Source organism: Oncorhynchus masou, chromosome 4, assembly GCF_036934945.1.
Source record: "Oncorhynchus masou masou isolate Uvic2021 chromosome 4, UVic_Omas_1.1, whole genome shotgun sequence".
Classification (NCBI taxonomy): domain Eukaryota; kingdom Metazoa; phylum Chordata; class Actinopteri; order Salmoniformes; family Salmonidae; genus Oncorhynchus; species Oncorhynchus masou.
Window position 1 is genome coordinate 1,824,215 of NC_088215.1, and position 22,936 is coordinate 1,847,150.

At 43.5% G+C, this 22,936-nt stretch overlaps 1 protein-coding gene across 2 annotated transcripts; it reads right to left on the reverse strand.

The window, feature by feature from the left end:
* Positions 1-1,452: 1,452 nt before the first annotated feature.
* LOC135521297 (zinc finger protein 239-like) lies at positions 1,453-9,907 on the reverse strand. 2 transcript variants are annotated; one of them, XM_064947219.1, is made up of 2 exons: positions 9,374-9,907; positions 1,453-4,095 (listed from the first exon to the last, which is right to left on the reverse strand). In XM_064947219.1, exons 1-2 carry the CDS (start codon positions 9,675-9,677, stop codon positions 3,218-3,220), a joined length of 1,182 nt encoding a protein of 393 aa, XP_064803291.1. In that variant the 5' UTR covers positions 9,678-9,907; the 3' UTR covers positions 1,453-3,217. The 2 variants fall into 2 exon arrangements, with proteins under 2 accessions (XP_064803291.1, XP_064803298.1); XM_064947226.1 differs by lacking the exon at positions 1,453-4,095 and adding an exon at positions 7,326-7,992.
* Between the last annotated feature and the right edge of the window lie 13,029 nt (positions 9,908-22,936).

Here is a 22,936-nt window from a genome sequence, read left to right on the forward strand (position 1 = left end):
AAGATCTCACCCCGTGGGTTCAAAATGATCACAGGAATGGTGAGCATAAATCCCAGAACCACATGGTGGGACCTAGTGAATGACCTGTAGAGAGTTGGGACAAAAGTAACAAAGCCTACCATCAGTAACACACTACGCCGTCAGGGACTCAAATCCTACAGTGCCAGACGTGTCCCCTGCTTAAGCCAGTACATGTCCAGGCCCGTCTGAAGTTTGCTGGAGAACATTTGGATCATCCAGAAGAAGATAGGGAGAATGTCATATGGTCAGATGAAACCAAAATATAACTTTTTGGTAAAAACTCAACTCGTCGTGTTTGCAGGACAAAGAATGCCGAGTTGCATCCAAAGAACACCATACCTACTGTGAAGCATGGGGGTGGAAACATCATGCTTTGGGGCTGTTTTTCTGTAAAGGGACCAGGACGACTGATCCGTGTAAAGGAAAGAATGAATGGGGCCATGTATCGTGAGATCTTGAGTGAAAACCTCCTTCCATCAGCAAGGGCATTGAAGATGAAACGTGGCTGGGTCTTTCAGCATGACAATGATCCCAAACACACCGCCCGGGCAACGAAGGAGTGGCTTCGTAAGAAGGTCAAGGTCCTGGAGTGGCCTCGCCAGTCTCCAGATCTCAAACCCATAGAAAATCTTTGGAGGGAGTTGAAAGTCCATGTTGCCCAGCAACAGCCACAAAACATCACTGCTCTAGAGGAGATCTGCATGGGGGAATGGGCCAAAATACCAGCAACAGTGTGTGAAAACCTTGTGAAGACTTACAGAAAACGTTTGACCTCTGTCATTGCCAACAAAGGGTATATAACCAAGTATTGAGATAAACTTTTGTTATTGACCAAATACTTATTTTCCACCATCATTTGCAAATAAATTCATTAAAAATCCTACAATGTGATTTTCTGGATTGTCTTTCCTCATTTTGTCTGTCATAGTTGAAGTGTACCTATGATGAAAATTACAGGCCTCATCTTTTTAAGTGGAAGAACTTGCACAATTGGTGGCTGACTAAATACTTTTTTGCCCCACTGTATGTACTGTATTCTATTCTACTGTATCTTAGTCTATGCTGCTCTGGCATCGCTCGGCCAAAGATTTATATATTCTTCCATTCCTTTAGATTGTGTGTATTGTTAAATATTACTTGTTAGATAATACTGGACTGTTGGAGCTAGAAACACAAGCATTTTGCTACACCAACAAAAACATCTGCTAAACAAGTGTGTGACAAATAAAATGTGATGTGATGTACAGTGCCTTACGAAAGTATTTGGCCCCCTTGAACTTTGCGACCTTTTGCCACATTTCAGGCTTCAAACATAAAGATATAAAACTGTATTTTTTTGTGAAGAATCAACAACAAGTGGGACACAATCATGAAGTGGAACGACATTTATTGGATATTTCAAACTTTTTTAACAAATCAAAAACTGAAAAATTGGCCGTGCAAAATTATTCAGCCCCCTTAAGTTAATACTATGTAGCGCCACCTTTTGCTGCGATTACAGCTGTAAGTCGCTTGGGGTATGTCTCTATCAGTTTTGTTTATTTTTTAACCATTCCATTGTAGATTTTGCTTTATGTTTTGGATCATTGTCTTGTTGGAAGACAAATCTCCGTCACAGTCTCAGGTCTTTTGCAGACTCCATCAGGTTTTCTTCCAGAATGGTCCTGTATTTGGCTCCATCCATCTCCCCATCAATTTTAACCATCTTCCCTGTCCCTGCTGAAGAAAAGCAGGCCCAAACCATGATGCTGCCACCACCATGTTTGACAGTGGGTATGGTGTGTTCAGGGTGATGCGCTGTGTTGCTTTTACGCCAAACATAACGTTTTGCATTGTTGCCAAAAAAGTTCAATTTTGGTTTCATCTGACCAGAGCACCTTCTTCCACATGTTTGGTGTGTCTCCCAGGTGGCTTGTGGCAAACTTTAAACAACACTTTTTATGGATATCTTTAAGAAATGGCTTTCTTCATGCCACTCTTCCATAAAGGCCAGATTTGTGCAATATACGACTGATTGTTGTCCTATGGACCGAGTCTCCCACCTCAGCTGTAGATCTCTACAGTTCATCCAGAGTGATCATGGGCCTCTTGGCTGCATCTCTGATCAGTCTTCTCCTTGTATGAGCTGAAAGTTTAGAGGGACGGCCAGGTCTTGGTAGATTTGCAGTGGTCTGATACTCCTTCCATTTCAATATTATCGCTTGCACAGTGCTCCTTGGGATGTTTAAGCTTGGGAAATCTTTTTGTATCCAAATCCGGCTTTAAACTTCTTCACAACAGTATCTCAGACCTGCCTGGTGTGTTCCTTGTTCTTCATGATGCTCTCTGCGCTTTTAACGGACCTCTGAGACTATCACAGTGCAGGTGCATTTATACGGAGACTTGATGACACACAGGTGGATTGTATATATCATCATTAGTCATTTAGGTCAACATTGGATCATTCAGAGATCCTCACTGAACTTCTGGAGAGAGTTTGCTGCACTGAAAGTAAAGGGGCTGAATAATTTTGCACGCCCAATTTTTCAGTTTTTGATTTGTTAAAAAAGTTTGAAATATCCAATAAATGTCGTTCCACTTCATGATTGTGTCCCACTTGTTGTTGATTCTTCACAAAAAATACAGTTTTATATCTTTATGTTTGAAGCCTGAAATGTGGCAAAAGGTCGCAAAGTTCAAGGGGGCCGAATACTTTCGCAAGGCACTGTATATAGGTCTGGTGTTGGTCATTCTACACCCTGTGGATCTCCTGCATGTATTTTCTGATGTTTAATCAGACCACTTGAATGAGAGTATCTCTTGTCACACTGATCATAGCTACGAGGCTTCTCTCCTGTGTGTGTTCTCTGGTGTTGTGTCAGGTTTCTTAGGGAAGCAAAGCTCTTCAAAGTCAGAGCAGAGCAGTGTCTCCTGTGTGTGCTCTCTGGTGATAAAACTCTTCCCACACTGATTACAGCTATACGATTTCTATCATGTGTGTGCTCTCTGGTGTCTATTCAGGCTGTTTGACTGAGTAAAACTCTTCCCACACTGATTACAGCTATAAGGTTTCTCTCCTGTGTGTGTTCTCTGGTGTCCTTTAAGGTGTTCTGAGAAAAGCTTTTCCCACATTGCTCACAGCTATATGGCTGCTCTCCTGTGTGTGCTCTCTGGTGATACAACTCTTCCCACACTGATTACAGCTATACGATTTCTATCATGTGTGTGTTCTCTGGTGTCTATTCAGGCTGTTTGACTGAGTAAAACTCTTCCCACACTGATTACAGCTATAAGGCTTCTCTCCTGTGTGTGTTCTCTGGTGTCCTTTAAGATGTTCTATCCGAGAAAAGCTTTTCCCACATTGCTCACAGCTATATGGCTGCTCTCCTGTGTGTGTTCTCTGGTGTGATACCAGGTTGCTTGACTGAGTAAAACTCTTGCCACATTGCTCACAGCTATATGGCTGCTCTCCTGTGTGTGTTCTCTGGTGTGATAGCAGGTTGCGTGACTGAGTAAAACTCTTGCCACACTGGTCACAGATATAAGGCTTCTCTCCTGTGTGTGTTCTCTGGTGCTCTTTAAGGCGTTCTCCCCGAGAAAAGTTTTTCCCACATTGCTCACAGCTATATGGCTGCTCTCCTGTGTGTATTCTCTGGTGTGATACCAGGTTGCTTGACTGAGTAAAACTCTTGCCACACTGATCACAGCTGTATGGCTGCTCTCCTGTGTGTGTTCTCTGGTGTGATACCAGGTTGCTTGCCTGAGTAAAACTCTTGCCACACTGTTCACAGCTGTAAGGCTTATCTCTTGTGTGTGTTCTCTGGTGTGTTTTCAGATTACTTGAATGAGTAAAACTCTTCCCACATTGATTACAGCTATAAGGCTTCTCTCCTGTGTGTACTCGCTGGTGATTTTTAAGTTCTGATGAAGATTTGAAACGTTTCCCACAGTCAGAGCAGCAGTGTGGTTTCTTTCCTGTGTGTCTCTGCTGGTGTTTCTTGAGGTGTTCTGATCTGGAGAGACTCTTCTCTGCCTCGTCAGCATCATGATGCTGTTGAGACTCCCCAGAGGATCCACGATGGTCACATCTCTCTCCTGTGTGAAAGTCAGATAGTTAATGTAGTGAATGTTTTTAAACTTTGACAAATGTTTTCTAAGTCCTGTTGGTCCTGTTGTCTTGTTGGTCCACCAGCCAGTGTAGCAGGCAGATGAAAGTAAATACACGCCACTGATTTTCTACCAAATATTTTTTTTGCACTGACTGACTACACCAATAATCACAACAAGAAATGAATGAGCAGCTTGGCAATGTTTGTAAAACAAGAAATGTAAGCATGAAGTAATGTGGTATATTGCTCCATGTAATCACATTTTTGTGACAAGAGTCTTTTAATCAATGCGTTAAAATAATTAATTTAAATACAATAGTAATGATGAATAGTTGTACAAGTGAACATCAAGAATCACCAAAGTGCCTCCATATCACAAAACATCACTACACACCACAATGTCCTGCCAGATAAACTGCTGACTTATTATTATAGTTCAGGGCTCTACGCTGACATGTGTTCCTAAGTTTATATACTGAACAAAAAAATAAACACAACATGGAAAGTGTTGGTCCCATGTTTCATGCGGGATCATCTGAGGAGGGGGTGTTGAGGAGTATTTCTGTCTGTAATAAAGCCTTTTTGTGTGGAAAACTCATTCTGATTGGCTGGGCCTTGCACCCCAGTGGGTGGCCTATGGCAGCACACCTGCCCAGTCGTGAAATCCATAGATTAGGGCCTTCTATGAACTGTAAGTCAGTAAAATCTTTGAAATTGTTGCGTTTATATATTTGTTGAGAAGTTAGGAGCTGGGCAATTCCAGAGTAACAAAATTACACCAGACTCTGATTTTTCATTTTAAAATGTATGCAAAACAAAAACCACAGCTGCTTTAAAACCACGTTTGTATTCATCAGTTCAACAACTGCAGCGTTTGTGCCCACGTTATTAAATATTAGTATTTACTGGTGTTAATCTGACCTTCTGTCTCCTCCTCCTCTCCTTCCTCTTTCACTTCAAGAATTGCATCCTCCTCTTTCCCTTCTTCCTCTTCTTCTTTCACTGAAACGTCTTTCTATTCTTCTTTCACTGTAACAGCATCACCCTCTACTTCTTGTTTTTTTACTGTGACATCCTCTTCTTCCTTCTCCTCTTTCACAACAATGTTCAGCCCCAGAGCTTCTTTCTCCGTCCAGCAGACCTCTTCTTTAACAGGAGGAGAGTAGTTTAGGGAGCTCATGTTCGGGGATGTTAGCTAGCTAGATATCATTAGCGACTAGCCTAGTGCTAGGAAAATTTTAGACATCTGCCTGACTAACAACGTAAATATGAAAATAAATGGGGCAACTAACTATAAAACAGAAGTATGTAGTGACACATTAGCAAATATGCACTGAAACAGTCTAAAAAGCTTGAACGTTTAGGCCATGTCGCCTAGCAAACTACTGAAGTGACTGACTCGCTGTTGTTGAAGGGTCCCGTCCACTAGATTATACATCACACTGGCAGCATTGTTATCAGCTGACTGGAGTGGGTAACGCAGTATATGTAAATGTTTATTTTATTTCCTGACAAAAAAAGGGTATTTTTTAAAATGTGTCATTAAATAATAATATTATATTGATATGTCGAAATGAAAGCATGTGTTGATTGATTAGTGAAGATTTGTAATGAATGAGAATTTAAACTTTACATCTAACGCTGCATTTAAGGCAATGTCATATTCATTCAGTCAAACAAACGCTCTGCAGCCTAGTTTAACAGTGATCTACGTTCTATGAAAGCTGCTGGGAGAAAGCTTTGTTTTCCTCAAGCTATTCTCCAGTTAACTGATGCAGTTAGGCCCTGGTATTTCAACAGACTGCATACAAAGAGGCACTGAACACAAGTTATACTTTACCAATCTCATTGCAATTGGTGACGGGAACCCCAGAATGATATTTTTTGTAGTAAAGAAATTAGTTCAACCACTCGCTAACTCCTCCTTTACCCACTCCATTGAATAAAAGTACTATTTTTCATGCATTTTTCAAATCCTAAAATCCAAAATAAAGAGCATTTACTTCACTGTACAATCTACCCCTTGATTCAGACCTGCCCCCCTGCTTCACACTGAGCCTCCCAGCTACAGTTTCACCACATTCTCATTGACCACCCCAACATCTGTCTCTAAAATGGTCCATAATATGAGGTCAACTACCTGCCCCTTGGACCCTGTTCCCACAGGATACAATCATAAATCACTTTCTTAATTCAGGCACTGTGCCTAATTCCCTTAAAACTGCCTCCATCAAACCAAACTTGAGAAAATGTGCATGAAGCCTTCTAGTCTGACTAGATACTACAGAACTACCTCTCTACCAACAATCTGCATGAACCCTTCCAGTCTGCCTGTATACAACTACAGAACTACCTCGCTACCAACAATCTGCATGAACCTTTCCAGTCTGGATGTATAAAACTACAGAACTACCTCTCAACTACAGGCAGCTGGTTGAACCTTAATTGGGGAGCCACCATGCTTCTACATCTGCATTGCTGTTTGGGGTTTTAGGCTGAGATTCTATATATCACTTTGTGACATCAGCTGATGTAAAAAGGGCTTTATAAAAATAGATTTGATAACCAGGTGTGGAGACCGTATAGTAGTGGTATTCGTAGTGTAGCTAGTACAATAACAAGATGGAGACCATCCTAGTATAGTAGTGGTACTAGTAGTGGACCTAGTACAATAAGATGTGGAGACCATCATAGTATAGTAGTGGAGCTAGTACAATAACAAGGTGTGGAGACCATCATAGTATAGTAGTGGAGCTAGTACAATAAGATGTGGAGACCATCATAGTATAGTAGTGGTACTAGTACAATAACAAGGTGGAGACCATCATAGTAAAGTAGTGGTACTAGACCACCATCAATTTCAACTGACTTGAGAAGAGATAGGGAATTATATCTAAGTGCAAGGGTGCCAATATATTTGGCTGCAGCTGTAATTTAGTAATTTAGCAATATCCAAATCATATATCAAAATCAAATTCAAGGTTGGAGTGAAGAGTAGCAAAATTCAATTAATCTATATAATAACTTAATAGACTAGAGTCCTGTCCAGGGGAAGTACTTGTACATCAAGCTGCATCACATTACAGAAACAGCTACAAGCCAAGGCTACTTCCTTCCTTATATAATAATTTACATTTAGCAATATCCAAATCATATTATGAATTACATCAGAGGGTTTATACTTGCATACAATCAATCAAAGTTCAAAATGAAATACACATTTTAAAATATTTAATTTGATTTTTAGACACGATCAAGATGAATAAACAACAGAAACAGGCCTGTTGTTTTGGTCAGATTTTCATGTCCGATTTCATTTAAACAATATGATTTAATGTGACAAACAAAAACACAAATTCCCAGTCAAAAACACAAGTCAGAACACAGTCTCTCTATTCTCACATGTGATGTCAGGGACTCTTGACTGGGAAAATGTCTTTCCACACTGAGAGCAGTGGTATGTCTTCTCCTTCTGTCTATGTATTATTTCATGCTTATTCAGATGCCTTAACCGGTTAAATCTCTTTCCACACTGGGAGCAGTGGTAGGTCTTATCCCCTCCTGAGTGTGTCCTGTCATGCCTAGTCAGGCACATTGACTTGGTAAAACTCTTTCCACACAGGGAGCATTGGTAGAGCTTTTCTTGTGTGTGTGTCCAATCATGCTTTTTCAGACTCGTTAACAACCTAAAACTCTTCACACTGGCAACAGTGGAAGGGCTTTTCTCCTGTATGTATTCTCTCATGTGCTTTCAGATGTAGTAATCGGGTAAAACTATTTCCACAGTAGGAGCAGTGGTGTCATCTCGCTGGTTTGGGCATTTCTGTGTCTGGTTCCTCTGAAGGACTCTTTCTGCTGTCAGAGTGAGAGTCTGGTCTCTCTCCTGCCAAAGAAAGAGTAATTTGTCTAAAGAGAGACCTGAATGAAATCTCCACATGATAAAACTGTCTTCCTATGAGGTTTAATCCAGACTAGATCCCTCAATAACTCAAGGTCAGTCTTCACAACATTACATCATTAATAATAAACTTGGTGACGGTGAGATTTAAAAACAGATGATGTAGAGCTCCAAATCTAATTTCTCAGGGAATGTCATGTTTATTGACTGAACAGAGCTCTGTAATAATAGATAATGTCATGTTTCAGGCTGAGCAGAGCTCTATAATAATAGATCATGTCATGTTTACAGGCTGAGCAGAGCTCTATAATAATAGATCATGTCATGTTTACAGGCTGAGCAGAGCTCTATAATAATAGATCATGTCATGTTTACAGGCTGAGCAGAGCTCAATAATAATATATAATGTAATGTCAACAGACTGAGCAGAGCTCTATATTAATAGATCATGTCATGTTTACAGGCTGAGCAGAGCTCTATAATAACATATATTACTATTTCAGTCAATGTTATAGGCTGCATTTGATCCAATGTTAGTAACATTTTGTTGGTGGCCCACTTCATCTCTAAAGTTATAATTACTATCTTTTCTAAATGATAATTCTTTAGTTCAGCCTTTCCTTGAAATTACTATTTTGCCCATGTTTTTTGTCGACTAAAAAACGTTTGCTAATATGTTCAGTCTCCCCAAAGCGCTTGTCCTTTTGCTAATATATTCAGTCTCCCCAAAACACTTGTCCATTTCATGTCAATAATGCTTCTTATTTTCTGTATTTCTCCAACATTATTTAGAAATCTGCTTTTTGTGGGTATACACACGCCATGCAAGGTCTACAATAGACACGCGTCAAACGTTTCATTTATAACTTGTTTGCCACTCTGTGAGACAATTAAGTTGTGATTTTGTGGTGGGTGGGGGGACTCTCTACACATGTCACAGTTAAGCAATAAGGCCCGAGAAAGTGTGGTATATGGCCAATATAGCATGGTTAAAGACTGTTTTTATGCACAACACAACGCAGAGTGCCTGGATACAGCCCTTAGCCGTGGTATATTGGCCATATATCACAAACCCGAGGTGGCTTATTGCAATTATAAACTGGTTACCAGTGTAATTAGAAGGGTAAAAATACATGTTTTGTCATACCCATGGTATACGGCCTGACATACCACAGTAGTCAGCCAATCATCATTCAGGGCTTTATCACCTATTTTAAAATGTAGCTTTAACATTATATTATAACATAAATTCCTATAGTAGAGAACAACATTTTCAAGTATAGAATTTCAGTAGCATGCTGTTATAAAAACACACATTCGTTCAAAAACCTTTGGAGAGTTAGAGCCCGTTTAAGGCAGTACTTACGGGTGGTAATCAGATCTCCTGACTCCTCTGTCAATATTCTCTCTTTCTCCTCCTTCACTTCAAAAACTGTATCCTCTTTCTCTGCCTCCTCTTCTTTTACTGTAACATCCTCATCTTTCACTCTGAACGCGTCTTCCTCTTCTTTCATTGAAACATCTTTCTCTTCTTCTTTCACTGTAACAGCCTCACCCTCTTTTTTTACTGTGACATCCTCTTCTTCCTCCTCCTCTTTCACAAGAGCTTCTTTCTCCGTCCAGCAGACCTCCTCTTCTTTAACAGGAGGGGAGTAGTTAATGGAGCTCATGGTCGGGGATGTTAGCTAGCTAGCTGTCATTAGCAACTAGGCTAGTGCTAACTTAATAGTTGGCAGGTTATAGCTGACTAATACAAATTACGTAATATTAAATTAAATAGGTTAACAAGTAGATACGACAGAAGTGTGTCTAAAACACAATAGCTAATATACACCGAAAGCGTAACAACTTCAATCGTTCGGCTATGTTGGCTATGTTTAATCGTTCGGCTATGTTTCTGAAGAACCGTCCACTAGATTATACGTCACGCTGGCAGCATCGCCTGAAAGACGCACATCGCCGTCTGCTGACTGGAGGGGAAACGCAGTTGAGGATCATATTTTATTTTCAGACAAAGATGATTTTAAATGGATTTAATTCAATAATACTATTAAATTGCGACATAAAAAGACAGGAATGTGTTGATTGATTAGTGTGAATAAAAAATGTTTACTACAGCACATTTAAGGCAGTTTCATTCAGTCATACTAAATCTAAATAAGTAGCTAGCTACTGTAGGTATATACTGCTCCTACATGGTGTAACAATACATCATGTAGATGTATATAATGAACAGACTAGGTCTATACTGCTCCTACATGGTGTAACAATACATCATGTAGATGTATACAATGAAAATACTAGGTCTATACTGCTCCTACATGGTGTAACAATGCATCATGTAGATGTATATAATGAACAGACTAGGTCTGGTGTGGGGCTTTAAGGCCATACTGCTAGTGTGATGTAAAATCTAGTGGACTGAACGCTTCTTTCAACAGCAGCAACAGTTAGTCAGCCACCTCGGTAGCTTGCTAGACAACATAGCCGAAAGATTCAAGCTATTTATACGCTTTCGGTGTATATGAGCTACTGTGTTTGAGACACACTTCTGTGTCTAAACTTGTTAACCTGTTTCATTTAATATTACGTTATTTTGTATTAGTCAGCTATAGTAGCTGGCTGGTTTAGTTAGCACTAGCCTAGTCGCTAATGATAGATAGCAAACATCCCCGACCATGAGTTCACTCAACTACTCTCCTCCTGTTCAAGAAGAGGAGGTCTGCTGGACCGAGAAAGAGGGTCTGTGGCTGAACGTTGTCGTGAAAGAGGAGGAAGAGGATGTCAAAATACAAAAACAAGTAGAGGGTGAGGATGTTACAGTGAAAGAAGAACCCTACCCCCCTTGACCCTATCCCCTCCTCTCTTCTCCAGACCATTTCCGGAGACCTTCTCCCTTACCTCACCCCGCTCATCAACTCATCCCTGACCGCTGGCTACGTCCCTTCCGTCTTCAAGAGAGCGAGAGTTGCACCCCTTCTGAAAAAACCTACACTCGATCCCTCCGATGTCAACAACTACAGACCAGTATCCCTTCTTTCTTTTCTCTCCAAAACTCTTGAACGTGCCGTCCTTGGCCAGCTCTCCCGCTATCTCTCTCAGAATGACCTTCTTGATCCAAATCAGTCAGGTTTCAAGACTAGTCATTCTACTGAGACTGCACTTCTCTGTATCACGGAGGCGCTCCGCACTGCTAAAGCTAACTCTCTCTCCTCTGCTCTCATCCTTCTAGACCTATCGGCTGCCTTCGATACTGTGAACCATCAGATCCTCCTCTCCACCCTCTCCGAGTTGGGCATCTCCGGCGCGGCCCACGCTTGGATTGCGTCCTACCTGACAGGTCGCTCCTACCAGGTGGCGTGGCGAGAATCGGTCTCCTCACCACGCGCTCTCACCACTGGTGTCCCCCAGGGCTCTGTTCTAGGCCCTCTCCTATTCTCGCTATACACCAAGTCACTTGGCTCTGTCATAACCTCACATGGTCTCTCCTATCATTGCTATGCAGACGACACACAATTAATCTTCTCCTTTCCCCCTTCTGATGACCAGGTGGCGAATCGCATCTCTGCATGTCTGGCAGACATATCAGTGTGGATGACGGATCACCACCTCAAGCTGAACCTCGGCAAGACGGAGCTGCTCTTCCTCCCGGGGAAGGACTGCCCATTCCACGATCTCGCCATCACTCCATTGTGTCCTCCTCCCAGAGCGCTAAGAACCTTGGCGTGATCCTGGACAACACCCTGTCGTTCTCAACTAACATCAAGGCGGTGGCCCGTTCCTGTAGGTTCATGCTCTACAACATCCGCAGAGTACGACCCTGCCTCACACAGGAAGCGGCGCAGGTCCTAATCCAGGCACTTGTCATCTCCCGTCTGGATTACTGCAACTCGCTGTTGGCTGGGCTCCCTGCCTGTGCCATTAAACCCCTACAACTCATCCAGAACGCCGCAGCCCGTCTGGTGTTCAACCTTACCAAGTTCTCTCACGTCACCCCGCTCCTCCGCTCTCTCCACTGGCTTCCAGTTGAAGCTCGCATCCGCTACAAGACCATGGTGCTTGCCTACGGAGCTGTGAGGGGAACGGCACCGCAGTACCTCCAGGCTCTGATCAGGCCCTACACCCAAACAAGGGCACTGCGTTCATCCACCTCTGGCCTGCTCGCCTCCCTACCACTGAGGAAGTACAGTTCCCGCTCAGCCCAGTCAAAACTGTTCGCTGCTCTGGCCCCCCAATGGTGGAACAAACTCCCTCACTACGCCAGGACAGCGGAGTCAATCACCACCTTCCGGAGACACCTGAAACCCCACCTCTTCAAGGAATACCTAGGATAGGATAAAGTAATCCTTCTCACCCCCCCTTAAATGATTTAGATGCACTATTGTAAAGTGGCTGTTCCACTGGATGTCATAAGGTGAATTCACCAATTTGTAAGTCGCTCTGGATAAGAGCGTCTGCCAAATGACTTAAATGTAAATGTAAATGTAGAAAGACATTACAGTGAAAGAAGAGGAAGACGCGTTCAGACTGAAAGAGGAGGAGGATGTTACAGTAAAAGAAGAGGAGGAAGAGAAAGAGGAAGATGCAGTTTTTGGAGTGAAGGAGGAGGTGGAGATGACTCACATTGGAAGAAGAAGATGAAGAGGAGGAAACTTGATATCTGGGTTCGGTTTCCCCGAAGGCATGGTATGCGGGAGCGTAATCGACTGACACTAATTAGCATAATGCAACGGACATAAATATTCCTAGAAAATATTCCTATTCATGAAAATCACAAATTAAATATATTGAGACACAGCTTAGCCTTTAATCACCCTGTCATCTCAGGTTTTCCAAATATGGTTTACAGCCAAAGCAAGACAAGCATTTGTGTAAGTTTATCGATAGCCTAGCATAGCATTTTGTCCAGCTAGCAGCAGGTAACTTGGTCACGGAAATTAGAAAAACAATCAAATTAAATCATTTTCCTTTGATGAGCTTCGGATGTTTTCACTCAAGAGACTCCCAGTTAGATAGCAAATGTTCCTTTTTTCCAAAAAATATAATTTTTGTAGGCGAAATAGCTCCGTTTGTTCTTCACGTTTGGTTGAGAAATCGCCCGGAAATTGCAGTCACGAAAACGTCGAAAAATATTCCAAATTGGCTCCATAATATCGATAGAAACATGGTAAACGTTGTTTATAATCGATCCTCAAGGTGTTTTTCAAATATCTATTCGATAATATATCCATCGGGACAATTTGTTTTTCAGTAGGACCGATTGGAGTAATGGCTACCTCTTTTACACGATAGTCCTCCTGGGAGCCATCAGGTGACCACTTGCGCAATATAGCCGCTTACGGGTATTCTTCAACATAAATGCGTAAAACTACGTCACAATGCTGTAGACACCTTCGGGAATACAGAGAAAGAGTAATCAGATTGATAGCCCATTCACTGCTCAATAGGGACGCATTGGAACGCAGCACTTTCAAAACATGAGGCTCTTCCGGATTGGATTTCTCTCAGGCTTTCGCCTGCAACATCAGTTCTGTTATACTCACAGACAATATTTTTTACAGTTTTGGAAACTTTAGAGTGTTTTCTATCCCAAGCTGTCAATTATATGCATATTCTAGCATCTTGTCCTGACAAAATATCCCGTTTACTACGGAAACGTTTTTTTCCCCAAAAATTAAAATACTGCCCCCTAGTCACAAAAGGTTAACACAGTGCCCAAAGAAGGGCTAGATGTATACAGAATGGTGTCGTCTGCGTAGAGGGTGCCCATGGTTACGGATTTAGGGTTGTATCTGGTAGGTCCCTTAATAATTTGTGTGAGATTGAGGGCATCTAGCTTAGATTGTAGGATGGCCGGGGTGTTAAACATATCTCAGTTTAGGTCACCTAACAGTACTAACTCTGAAGATAGATGGGGAGCAATCAATTCACATATGGTTTTCAGGGCACAGATTGGGGCTGAAGGGGTTCAATGGTGAGAGACGTGTTTCTGGAAAGGTAGATTTTTAACAGTAGAAGCTTGAATTGTTTGGGTCCAGACCTGGATAGTATGACAGAACTCTGCAGGCTTTCTCTGCAGTAGATTGCAACTCCGCCCCCTTTGGCAGTTCAATCTTGTCGGAAGATATAGTTGGAGATGGAAATTTCAGGAATTTTGGTGGCCTTCCTAATGAATGATTCAGGCACGACTAGGACATCAGGGAGTGTCCTAAAGCAGTGAATAAAACAAACTTAGGGAGGAAGCTTAAAAATAGAGGAGTCTTAAAAACATAGGCACAAACTCTGCAGTTGTTGAACTAATGTGTTGTGTTAAAGGGGACATCTGCAATAGCTACATCCATATTTAGACATTTTAAATTTGTTTATTTATAGCCATTGATTCTTGAAGAATATAAACACATGCCTCATGAGCTTAGTTCAACTGTTAATATAATATTTTTTTCACTCCTATGTTTAGAAACAATGTAACCCACCACTGTAGCCTCTACATGGTTAAAACTATAATGTTGATATCATGGATGGTCAGTCCTTGCATCCATAGCTCTGTCTATGAATTTGAGAGTGTAATGGATATCCTTCTCTTCATCTGAGGAGGAGTAAGGATCGGACCAAAGTGCAGCGTGGTAAGTGTTCATGCCGGTTTTTAATTCAAACTCAGAACACTAAACAAAAAATAACGTGAATTTACAAAACCGAAACATTACCGTGTGGCCAAAACACTCACACGGAAACAAACACCCACAAACCAAGAGTGAAACCTAGGCTACCTAAGTATGATTCTCAATCAGAGACAACTGATGACACCTGCCTCTGATTGAGAACCATACTAGGCCGAACACAAAAACCAACATAGAAAAACAAACATAGACTGCCCACCACAACTCATGCCCTGACCATACTAAAACAAAGAATAAAATAACAGAACTATGGTCAGAACGTGATAGAGAGTAGTTACATTTCTCCATCCCCATCATCTTATTACCAAAACAGTGGTGGAATTACAGCTTTGATATTGTTTCAACTGCAGATTTTTCTGGGGAATTGTTACTGTTCTCAAATTCATAGAGAAAGCTATTGTAGCAACCGTAACCCAAAATCTTGCGACCTCGTCAAGAGGTTCAGACATCTTGGCGTAACAGTTATAGGGTGTTGGCTTGACAGTTGCTGGACCCAGGTTTGAGTTCAGCTCAGGGCTACCCCCTGAATTCACTACACTATGAATACCACGACTGGCCTTCCATGATGTCATAATGGTAGTTTAACCAGGTTTCGAGGCTATACAGTGGAGTTATGCAATTTTTGGTTATGTTTTGGTTTCTGATGATTTAAGACAGTTGAAATATTTGAGGCATTTATAAGTTACACTACCGTTCAAAAGTTTGGGGTCACTTAGGAATGTCCTTGTTTTTTAAATAAAAACTCACAAGTGCTCAACTCATTAAATAGTACCCGCAAAACACCAGTCTCAACGTCAACAGTGAAGAGGCGACTCCGAGATGTTGCAAAGAAAAAGCCATATCTCAGACTGGCCAATAAAAATAAAAGATTTAGATGGGCAAAACAACACAGACACTAGACAGAGATATGCATTTTTCTTTGCAACTCTGCCTAGAAGGCCAGCATCCCGGAGTTGACTTGTGAGGTGTCTGGTTTCTCAAACTAGACACTCAAATGTACTTGTCTTCTTGCTCAGTTGTGCACCGGGGCCTCCCACTCCTCTTTATATTTTGGTGTTAGGTTCAAATTTTTCAGAGTAAATAACTCATGGACACCAGAGAAGCTTAACCAAGTTTAATTCTTCCCAAAGGGTCTTTACAGCTGTAATTCAGACAAAATACTTATTTTCCACCATAATTTGAAAATAAATTCATTTCAAATCCTACAATGTGATTTTCTGGATTTTCTCATTTTGTATGTCATAGTTGAAGTGTACCTATGATGAAAATTACAGGCCTCTCATCTTTTTAAGTGGGAGAACTTGCACAATTGGTGGCCGACTAAATACTTTTTTGCCCCACTGTATGTGGTTCCAACAAAAAGTGACTAACAAAAAAAGAGTTGTGTTACACTTAACACATTGGTGACCCACTTGAATCAAAATGCAACACTTCAAAATGTGGTGAGCTGTTTTCTACAAATCTTTTACCTCACTGGTTAGAGGACAATATCTCCCATTTCCGTGTGTTTTTTGTAGTTTCAACAGCACATTGTAACGGTTGTCATTGGTGGAAGAAGCAGTAGACCAAAGCGCAGCATTGTATGTGTTCATATTTACTTTTAATACACTGAACACAAAATACAAAAGAACAAGAGAATAAATGAAAACCGAAACAGTCCCATATGGTGCAAACACTGAAACGGAAAATAACCACCCACAAACAAAAGTTGGTAAACAGGCTGCCTAAAGTATGGTTCTCAATCAAAGACAACGATTAACAGCAGCCTCTGATTGGGAACCATACCAGGTCAAACAGAAATCTAAACACAAAAACAAAACATAAAATGCCCACCCCAACTCACGCCCTGACCAACCTAAAATAGAGACATAGAAAAGGAACTAAGGTCAGGACGTGACACACGTACATCCTGATTTTCCCCCAAATTGATATCAGTGATTTATTGTTACTTGTCAAAACAACAGCGTTTTTGGTGCTTGTGCAGTTTATAAGGAGCTTGTTTTAAAAAATACAAGTAATACGATTATTGTGGCAGATGTGTGTGCATATAGCACATGTTATGTTTTCAATTTATCTCAAACTGTTGCTGCATATTGGTTATTGATTTGGACACGTTAAAACTGTGTTTTGACATTGGGGCTATCCCACCAAGCAAAATGTAATTGAAAAGATGTTTATAATATGACTATGCAATCAAATATTTCATATTTACATTTCAGGTAACATTTGGTAGTGATATTTATTCATTTATTCACTGACATTTTTTTGTTGCCCTGTTTTTAGAATATCAAGGTTAATTCTCACATGTGCCAAACCAAATGTTCTAGAGGATGACATTGGGGACTGGGCCCCGATCCAGCAACATGCCTATCGAGTGAACCCTGAAAAGAGAGAGAAGCTCCGCAGTGAGGTGGAAAGTTACTACGGATATCGCAGGAGTTTCGGCACATGTGACTAATACAATTTGATTTGAGTTTTGTTTGGGCTCTTTCCAAGGGAACGAGAGTTCTAGAAGCTAGTGAGTTTTAGGATTCTAGAAAAAGGAAAAACAAATCATATGATTGTTTATTATTATTTAGGAATATGTGTTTTTTTCTTGTTTTTAATTGTTGCCTGCCAGTAGACACCATGTTTTTATTGGTGAAGCATTTTAGTTGATTATAATGTGAAATGGAAGTTCTGTTGGTGGTGAGCAAACTTGTCCAACAAAAATATAGGATATATTTGTTGTCTTAAGGGGGAAGGTGTTCCAGGCTTTGGTTTTTCCATTTATGTTTTGAGGTTGGACTTTAGCTCGTTAGCACTGATTGGTGTTACCTCGTTAGTCAGTATGTGTTACACATGTGCTGGCTTGTCCATCTCGTTAGTGGGAAGGTTTTTCACCTGAGCTGGTCCAGATTATATTTAAGAGTGTCTGGCCCAGTGCTCCAGTTGTCATGATAGATGTGGAGAGTCAACACCTTTAGTTGCGCCACCGTTTTGGTTTGTTTCCTGTTTTTAACTTTTTCTTGTTTTTTTGGAAGAGGTTGGAGAGCCAGGTGTGCTATTCTCCTTGCGGAGATGGCGCAGGAAAAAGCGTCACGGTCGGTTCCAGCAGTTGGGCTGGCCAATACGGTGCGTTTTTCTTGGAGGGAAAGAGAGATGGAGCATTGGGGGAGAGAAACCTTTGCGAGGACCATTCTGATGGGGCATCTGAAGTTGAAGGTGAAAGATGACAGGGGAACACTCTACTATGCACGTCAGCCCCCGTTCTGCAGGCGTTGTATGGCCTATGGCCATACGTGCAGTAACAAGAAATGTCGGTTTTGTGGGTTGGAAGAGCACGAGGCCAGGGAGTGTGACGAGCCCAAGGCTTGCCATGGGTGTGGCTCCAGAGAACACCTGTGGCGTGATTGCCTGGCTCGTCACAGGTCATACGCGTCTGCAGCTGGGGGGGGAGCGGGGGATGGGGGGAGAAAAGAAAGGACGCGTGCGGATTGTACGGATGGCACAGGGGAAAGGATGGAGAAGGACGAAGAAGGGAAGGAGGAAGAGGCGAAAAGAAAGAGGAGAGAAGATGGAAAGAAGGAAAAAGGAGAGATTAAAAAGAAGGTGGAAGAACGTGGAGGAGCAGAGAAGAGGGAGAAGGGGACAGTGGTACGAGAAGGAGTGGAAGAGGGAACGGGGACAGTGACGGAGAAGGAGGGAGGAGTGGAGGTGGGAGGGGAGGGGGGGATGGGGGGACAGCCTGCCAGGCTTCCTCGAGGTCGAAATGAGGGATTTGGTGGAGGAGTTAGCGGGGGTGGGACGTTGTCTCCCCGCTACCTCCTTCACCAAGGAAGAAAGGGATGAAGAGGGGGAGCTTGGCAGGAAGTGAGAGGGGGGGGGTGTGGAGGGGGGGGTAAGAGAGTGGCGGGGGGGGGGGGGGGGGTAATTTGTCCTCACGGTTTGCCTCAGCCACTTGCATTTTAGTGGATGACTCCAGTGAGGGGTCGGTGGGCTGTTTGTTAGAGGGATCCCAACTCCTGTTTGAGGAGATGGGGTACCCTACATGCAGCCCCGAGGCAAACAGGGAGGGGGGGGATGGTGGGTGGGGAGGGAGGACCCAACACACTGCCTGGGTCATGGGTTGGGATGGAGGACGGGGGGGCGTCAGGAGAGGAGAGGACGTCCCCGCCGGTGGAGATGGACCAGGGGAGCATCGGGTGAGTCTCCTGTTTTTTTTGGTTTTTGGTTTTTTTATTTGTTAATAATTAAATGAATAGTTCTGTTTCTTTTTTTAGTCTAAATGTTAGGGGGTTAAGGAATAATGTTAAAAGGAGGGCGGTTTTTTGTTATTTAGAGGGTGTGGGGTTTGATTTCAGTTTTTTTACAGGAGGTTCACCTGAGGGATGGTGGGGATGTGTGTAGATTTAAGAGGGAGTGGGATAAGGGGGAATCTTTTTGGGGCATAGGAGGGGTGCACTCAACAGGAGTAGGGATTTTGTGTGGGCATAGAGAGGTTAAAATAGAGAACACTTTTGTAATAATGCATGGTAGAGTTTTGGGGATAGATGTTAAGTTTAGAGAAGCTAGATATAGGTTAATTGGGGTGTATGGGCCACAGGTGGCGGCAGACAGGAGGGAGATGGTGGACTGTCTGGCGCCCCTGTGTGTTACAAACAGGCACTTGGTGATAGGAGGAGACTTTAATATAGATTTAGGGGTAGGCGGTGATAGCAGTGCAGGTGCCATCTCTGGGCTAATGGCTTGCCATGGTCTGGTTGATGGTGGCCTGCACACTACTCCGGCAATGGTCGGTCCTACATGGCGCAACTCCAGGGGGGTTGCGCGGAGGCTCGACTACATTTTTGTATCCAGGTTTTTGGGGTCGGTTGTCTGGGCGGCTGGTGCCTGTTTTCTTCACGGATCACGACGGGGTGTTCCTGCAGGTGGGGTCGCCAGTCTGCCTCTTCGGTAGGGGGTACTGGAAGTTAGATCGGGATATACTGGAGGAACAGGCCTTCGTTGACGCATTTTTTTGTTTCTTTCGGAGGCTTGACGGCCTCCGGTCCATGTGCGAGGGGGTGTTAGAGTGGTGGGATTTAGTTAAGGTGAGGATTAGGGCTTTTATAATAGGATATTGTAGAAGGAAAAAAAAGGGAGGAAAGGAGGGAGGTGGATCGTATCCAAAGGTTAATCGAACTCGAGTACGAGGCAGGCAACCTCGGCGGGTCGATTGACTGGGAGAGATCTGCAACCCTAAAGGCGCAGCTCAGGGAGCTGCAGGAGCAGAAGGCTCGAGCTTTCCTGGAGCGTGCGCATAGTGGCTTTCTAGAACATAATGAGACTTGTTCCGCTATGTTCTTTAAGTCGGTTAGGGCCAGGCAAAGTAGGAAGGTAATGCATGGCGTTAGAAAAGAAGATGGTAGTATAGTTAGAAAACCAGAGGAAATGGTCAGGGAGACAACTGATCATTTCCGAGGGTTTTTTAAAGAAAGGGAGAAAGATGTAGAGCAGGGAAACGTGTTTAGAACACTTGTCCCGGTGGCTGCCGGAGGACATTAGAGACGTGATGGAGGCCCAGATCTCACTAGAAGAGGTTGAGCGCTCTTAGGAGGATGGAGAAAGGGAAGGTGCCTGGGATGGATGGGCTGCCGGCTGAGTTTTACCTCAAGTTTTGGGGTATACTTGGTCCAGTGGTCCTCGAAGTCTTGAAGGCCATCCTTGAGACGGGGGATCAATGGCTGTTGGTGTGCTGTCACTTCTTTATAAGAAGGGGGAAGCAACTGACCTTGGCAACTGGCGGCCGTTGACCATGCTGTGTGTAGACTACAAGATTCTTGCAAAGGTTTCCCTACGTCGTCCATGAGGATCAGACGTGCGGGGTAGAGGGCCGCTCAATAAGATGGAACCTACAGTTGATCAGGGACTCCATCGCCTGGGTTTAAGATAGAGGGCTGCCTTTAATGGTAGCAGCGCTAGATCAGGCGAAAGCCTTTGATCGCGTGAATAGATCTTTTCTATTCAGGGTGTTAGGTAGATTAGGATTTGGGGAGACGTTTATAGGATGGATCCGTGCATTATATGTCGGAGCGGGGTGTCAAGTTAGTGTAACTAGTCACTTAGGTGAAGTTTTTGACCTCGTCTGGGGTCAGGCAGGGATGCCCACTCTCGGCCCTCCTCTTCGTACTGTACATGGAGCCTCTGGGGGCTGCCATTAGGGCAGACACAGGGGTGGAGGGCTTGTTGATCCCTGGGAGCGGTGGGCTGCGTGTTAAGATGACGCAGTACGCCGACGACACTTCCTTGCTGTTATGTAAGGACTCGTGCCTGGCAAGGTCCCTTGCTTGCCATCATTGGGGATTTCACCCAAGCGTCGGGGGCAGATCTGAATCATGCAAAATCTTCCGTTAAGTATTTCGGAAGATGGCGCGGTAGGACGGATGTGCCCGCGGGGATCTCTCTCTGTGAAGGGGCCCTGAGGAGTCTCGGGGTCCATTTTGAGACCTCTGGCTCAGCGACGCTAAACTGGAACATGCGTATCGCAGTGGTACAGAGGAAGCTAGCAATGTGGAAGGCTAGGTATGTCTTTTATGGGCAAAGTCCTGGTCCTAAAGGTGGATGTGTTGCCGTCTCTTTTGTATTTGGCATACATCTACCCATTGCCGGCTTGTCTGAGGAGGCCTCTAGTGAGGCTTGTGTTTCAGTTTATGTGGAGTGGCAGGTGCGAGTGGGTCGCCAGGGCACGCATGATCTGTCCCATCGGGGAGGGAGGTAGGGGGGTACCACATTTCCCCCTCAAGCTGGACTCAATTTTTGTTTCTTTCTTGTTAGCGGAGCTTGCTCAGCCAGTGATACACCCGTCCGGTTACCTCCTGCGGGTGTTCTTCTCGTACCAGGCGACTAGCGTAATGGTGTGGTCTAACGCGGGTCCTCGGGTGGAACGGCTGCCGTGGCACTTTGGCCATGCGGCAAAGTGGCTGCGTGCGCACCCCGAGGTTGAAGTTGCCCGAGTAGGTTTAGATCACAGGCACCTGTACGAAGAGGTCAGGCAGGGAGTCCTGCGCCTGTAGCGGGCATCTCGTCAGTGGTCTGGGAGGGAGTGCAGGCGCGGGGCCTGGACAACAGGCTCAAGGACCTGAATTGGTTGGGCCTCCATAAGTGCTTGCCGGTATTTTCCATCTTGTACCGGTATAGTGTGGTGCGATCCCCCACCTGTCCAAGATCTGCTTGTGGCAGGGAGGAGACTGTGCGCCATGCCTTCTGGGACTGTGCCTGTGCCGGACTAGTATGGGCTAGGGCACGGGTGATGCTAGGTGTGGTTAGGAGGGATTTTGTTTTGACATGGGCTAGGCTAGAGAGAGGCGTAGGGAGAGCAAAGGGAACGGATAGGGACAGGTTTCTGCTCTGGCTTCTCATGAGTCTCTTTAAAAGGGACTGTGGGAAGCCAGGCAGAATTTAGTCAAGACAGGGAGAGATTGGGGGGTGGAAGGGATAGTGAGAAGGGTGGAAGGTGATTTGAGGGGGAGGATGAAGAGGGAGGAGAGGAAGTGGGGGAAGCATGCGGCACGGGAGAGGTGGAAAGGGGGTTTAGGGCTAGGAGTGTTAGAGCGAGTTTGGTAAGGGGATAGATTAGGGAAGGGGAGATAGGGAAAGGGTTAGGTATTGGTTAGGTATGACGGGGAGGGACGATGCTCCCCTGAGGTTTGTTTTTGTTTGAATTTTTTTAAATAGAATTAATTAAGAATGAAAGAGAATTATGATTTTGTAATAGTGTGAATGGTATTGATTGTAATAAATTATTTTAACCACCACCTTTTTGGTTTACTTCCTGTCTTTGTTTGGTGTGGGTTTTTCTTTTGTTTCCCTCTTCTTGGGCAGATTCCCTCTTCTTGGGCAGTCTTTTTTGTCCCAGTTGTTGTTACTAGTCAACTTCCAGTGGACACCCCCATAGTGTCTTTCAGAACCCCTCCTAAAAAAACATGCTAATATTTTGGGTTGGATATTGCATCCAATTAATATTTTAATCAATGGAATTTCCGTAATGTTCATTAGTCTTTCAGTTGTTATTATTCGGTTTGTCGTGTACTAAATATTTTTGTTTATTTTCATTTTTTTTTTTTCCTGTGAAGCCATTGTGTTGCATCCATGTCTGAAATGGGCTGTATAAATAACAACAAATGAACCCAACGATTGACCAATCGACAGACTTCTTGGTCCCTCTTAGTATGAAAAACAGTATCAATCCCACTTTTCCAGCCTGCTGAAGGTGTGGTGTAGTGGTAAACACC

Coding starts and splice junctions, on each gene's coding strand:
- LOC135521297 (XM_064947219.1), bottom strand. CDS start 9,677: ATGAGCTCCATTAACTACTCCCCTCCTGTTAAAGAAGAGGAGGTCTGC. Junction 4,096..9,373: donor AGGAGATCTGATTACCACCC/GTAAGTACTGCC, acceptor ACTTTCACACAG/GAGAGAGATGTGACCATCGT.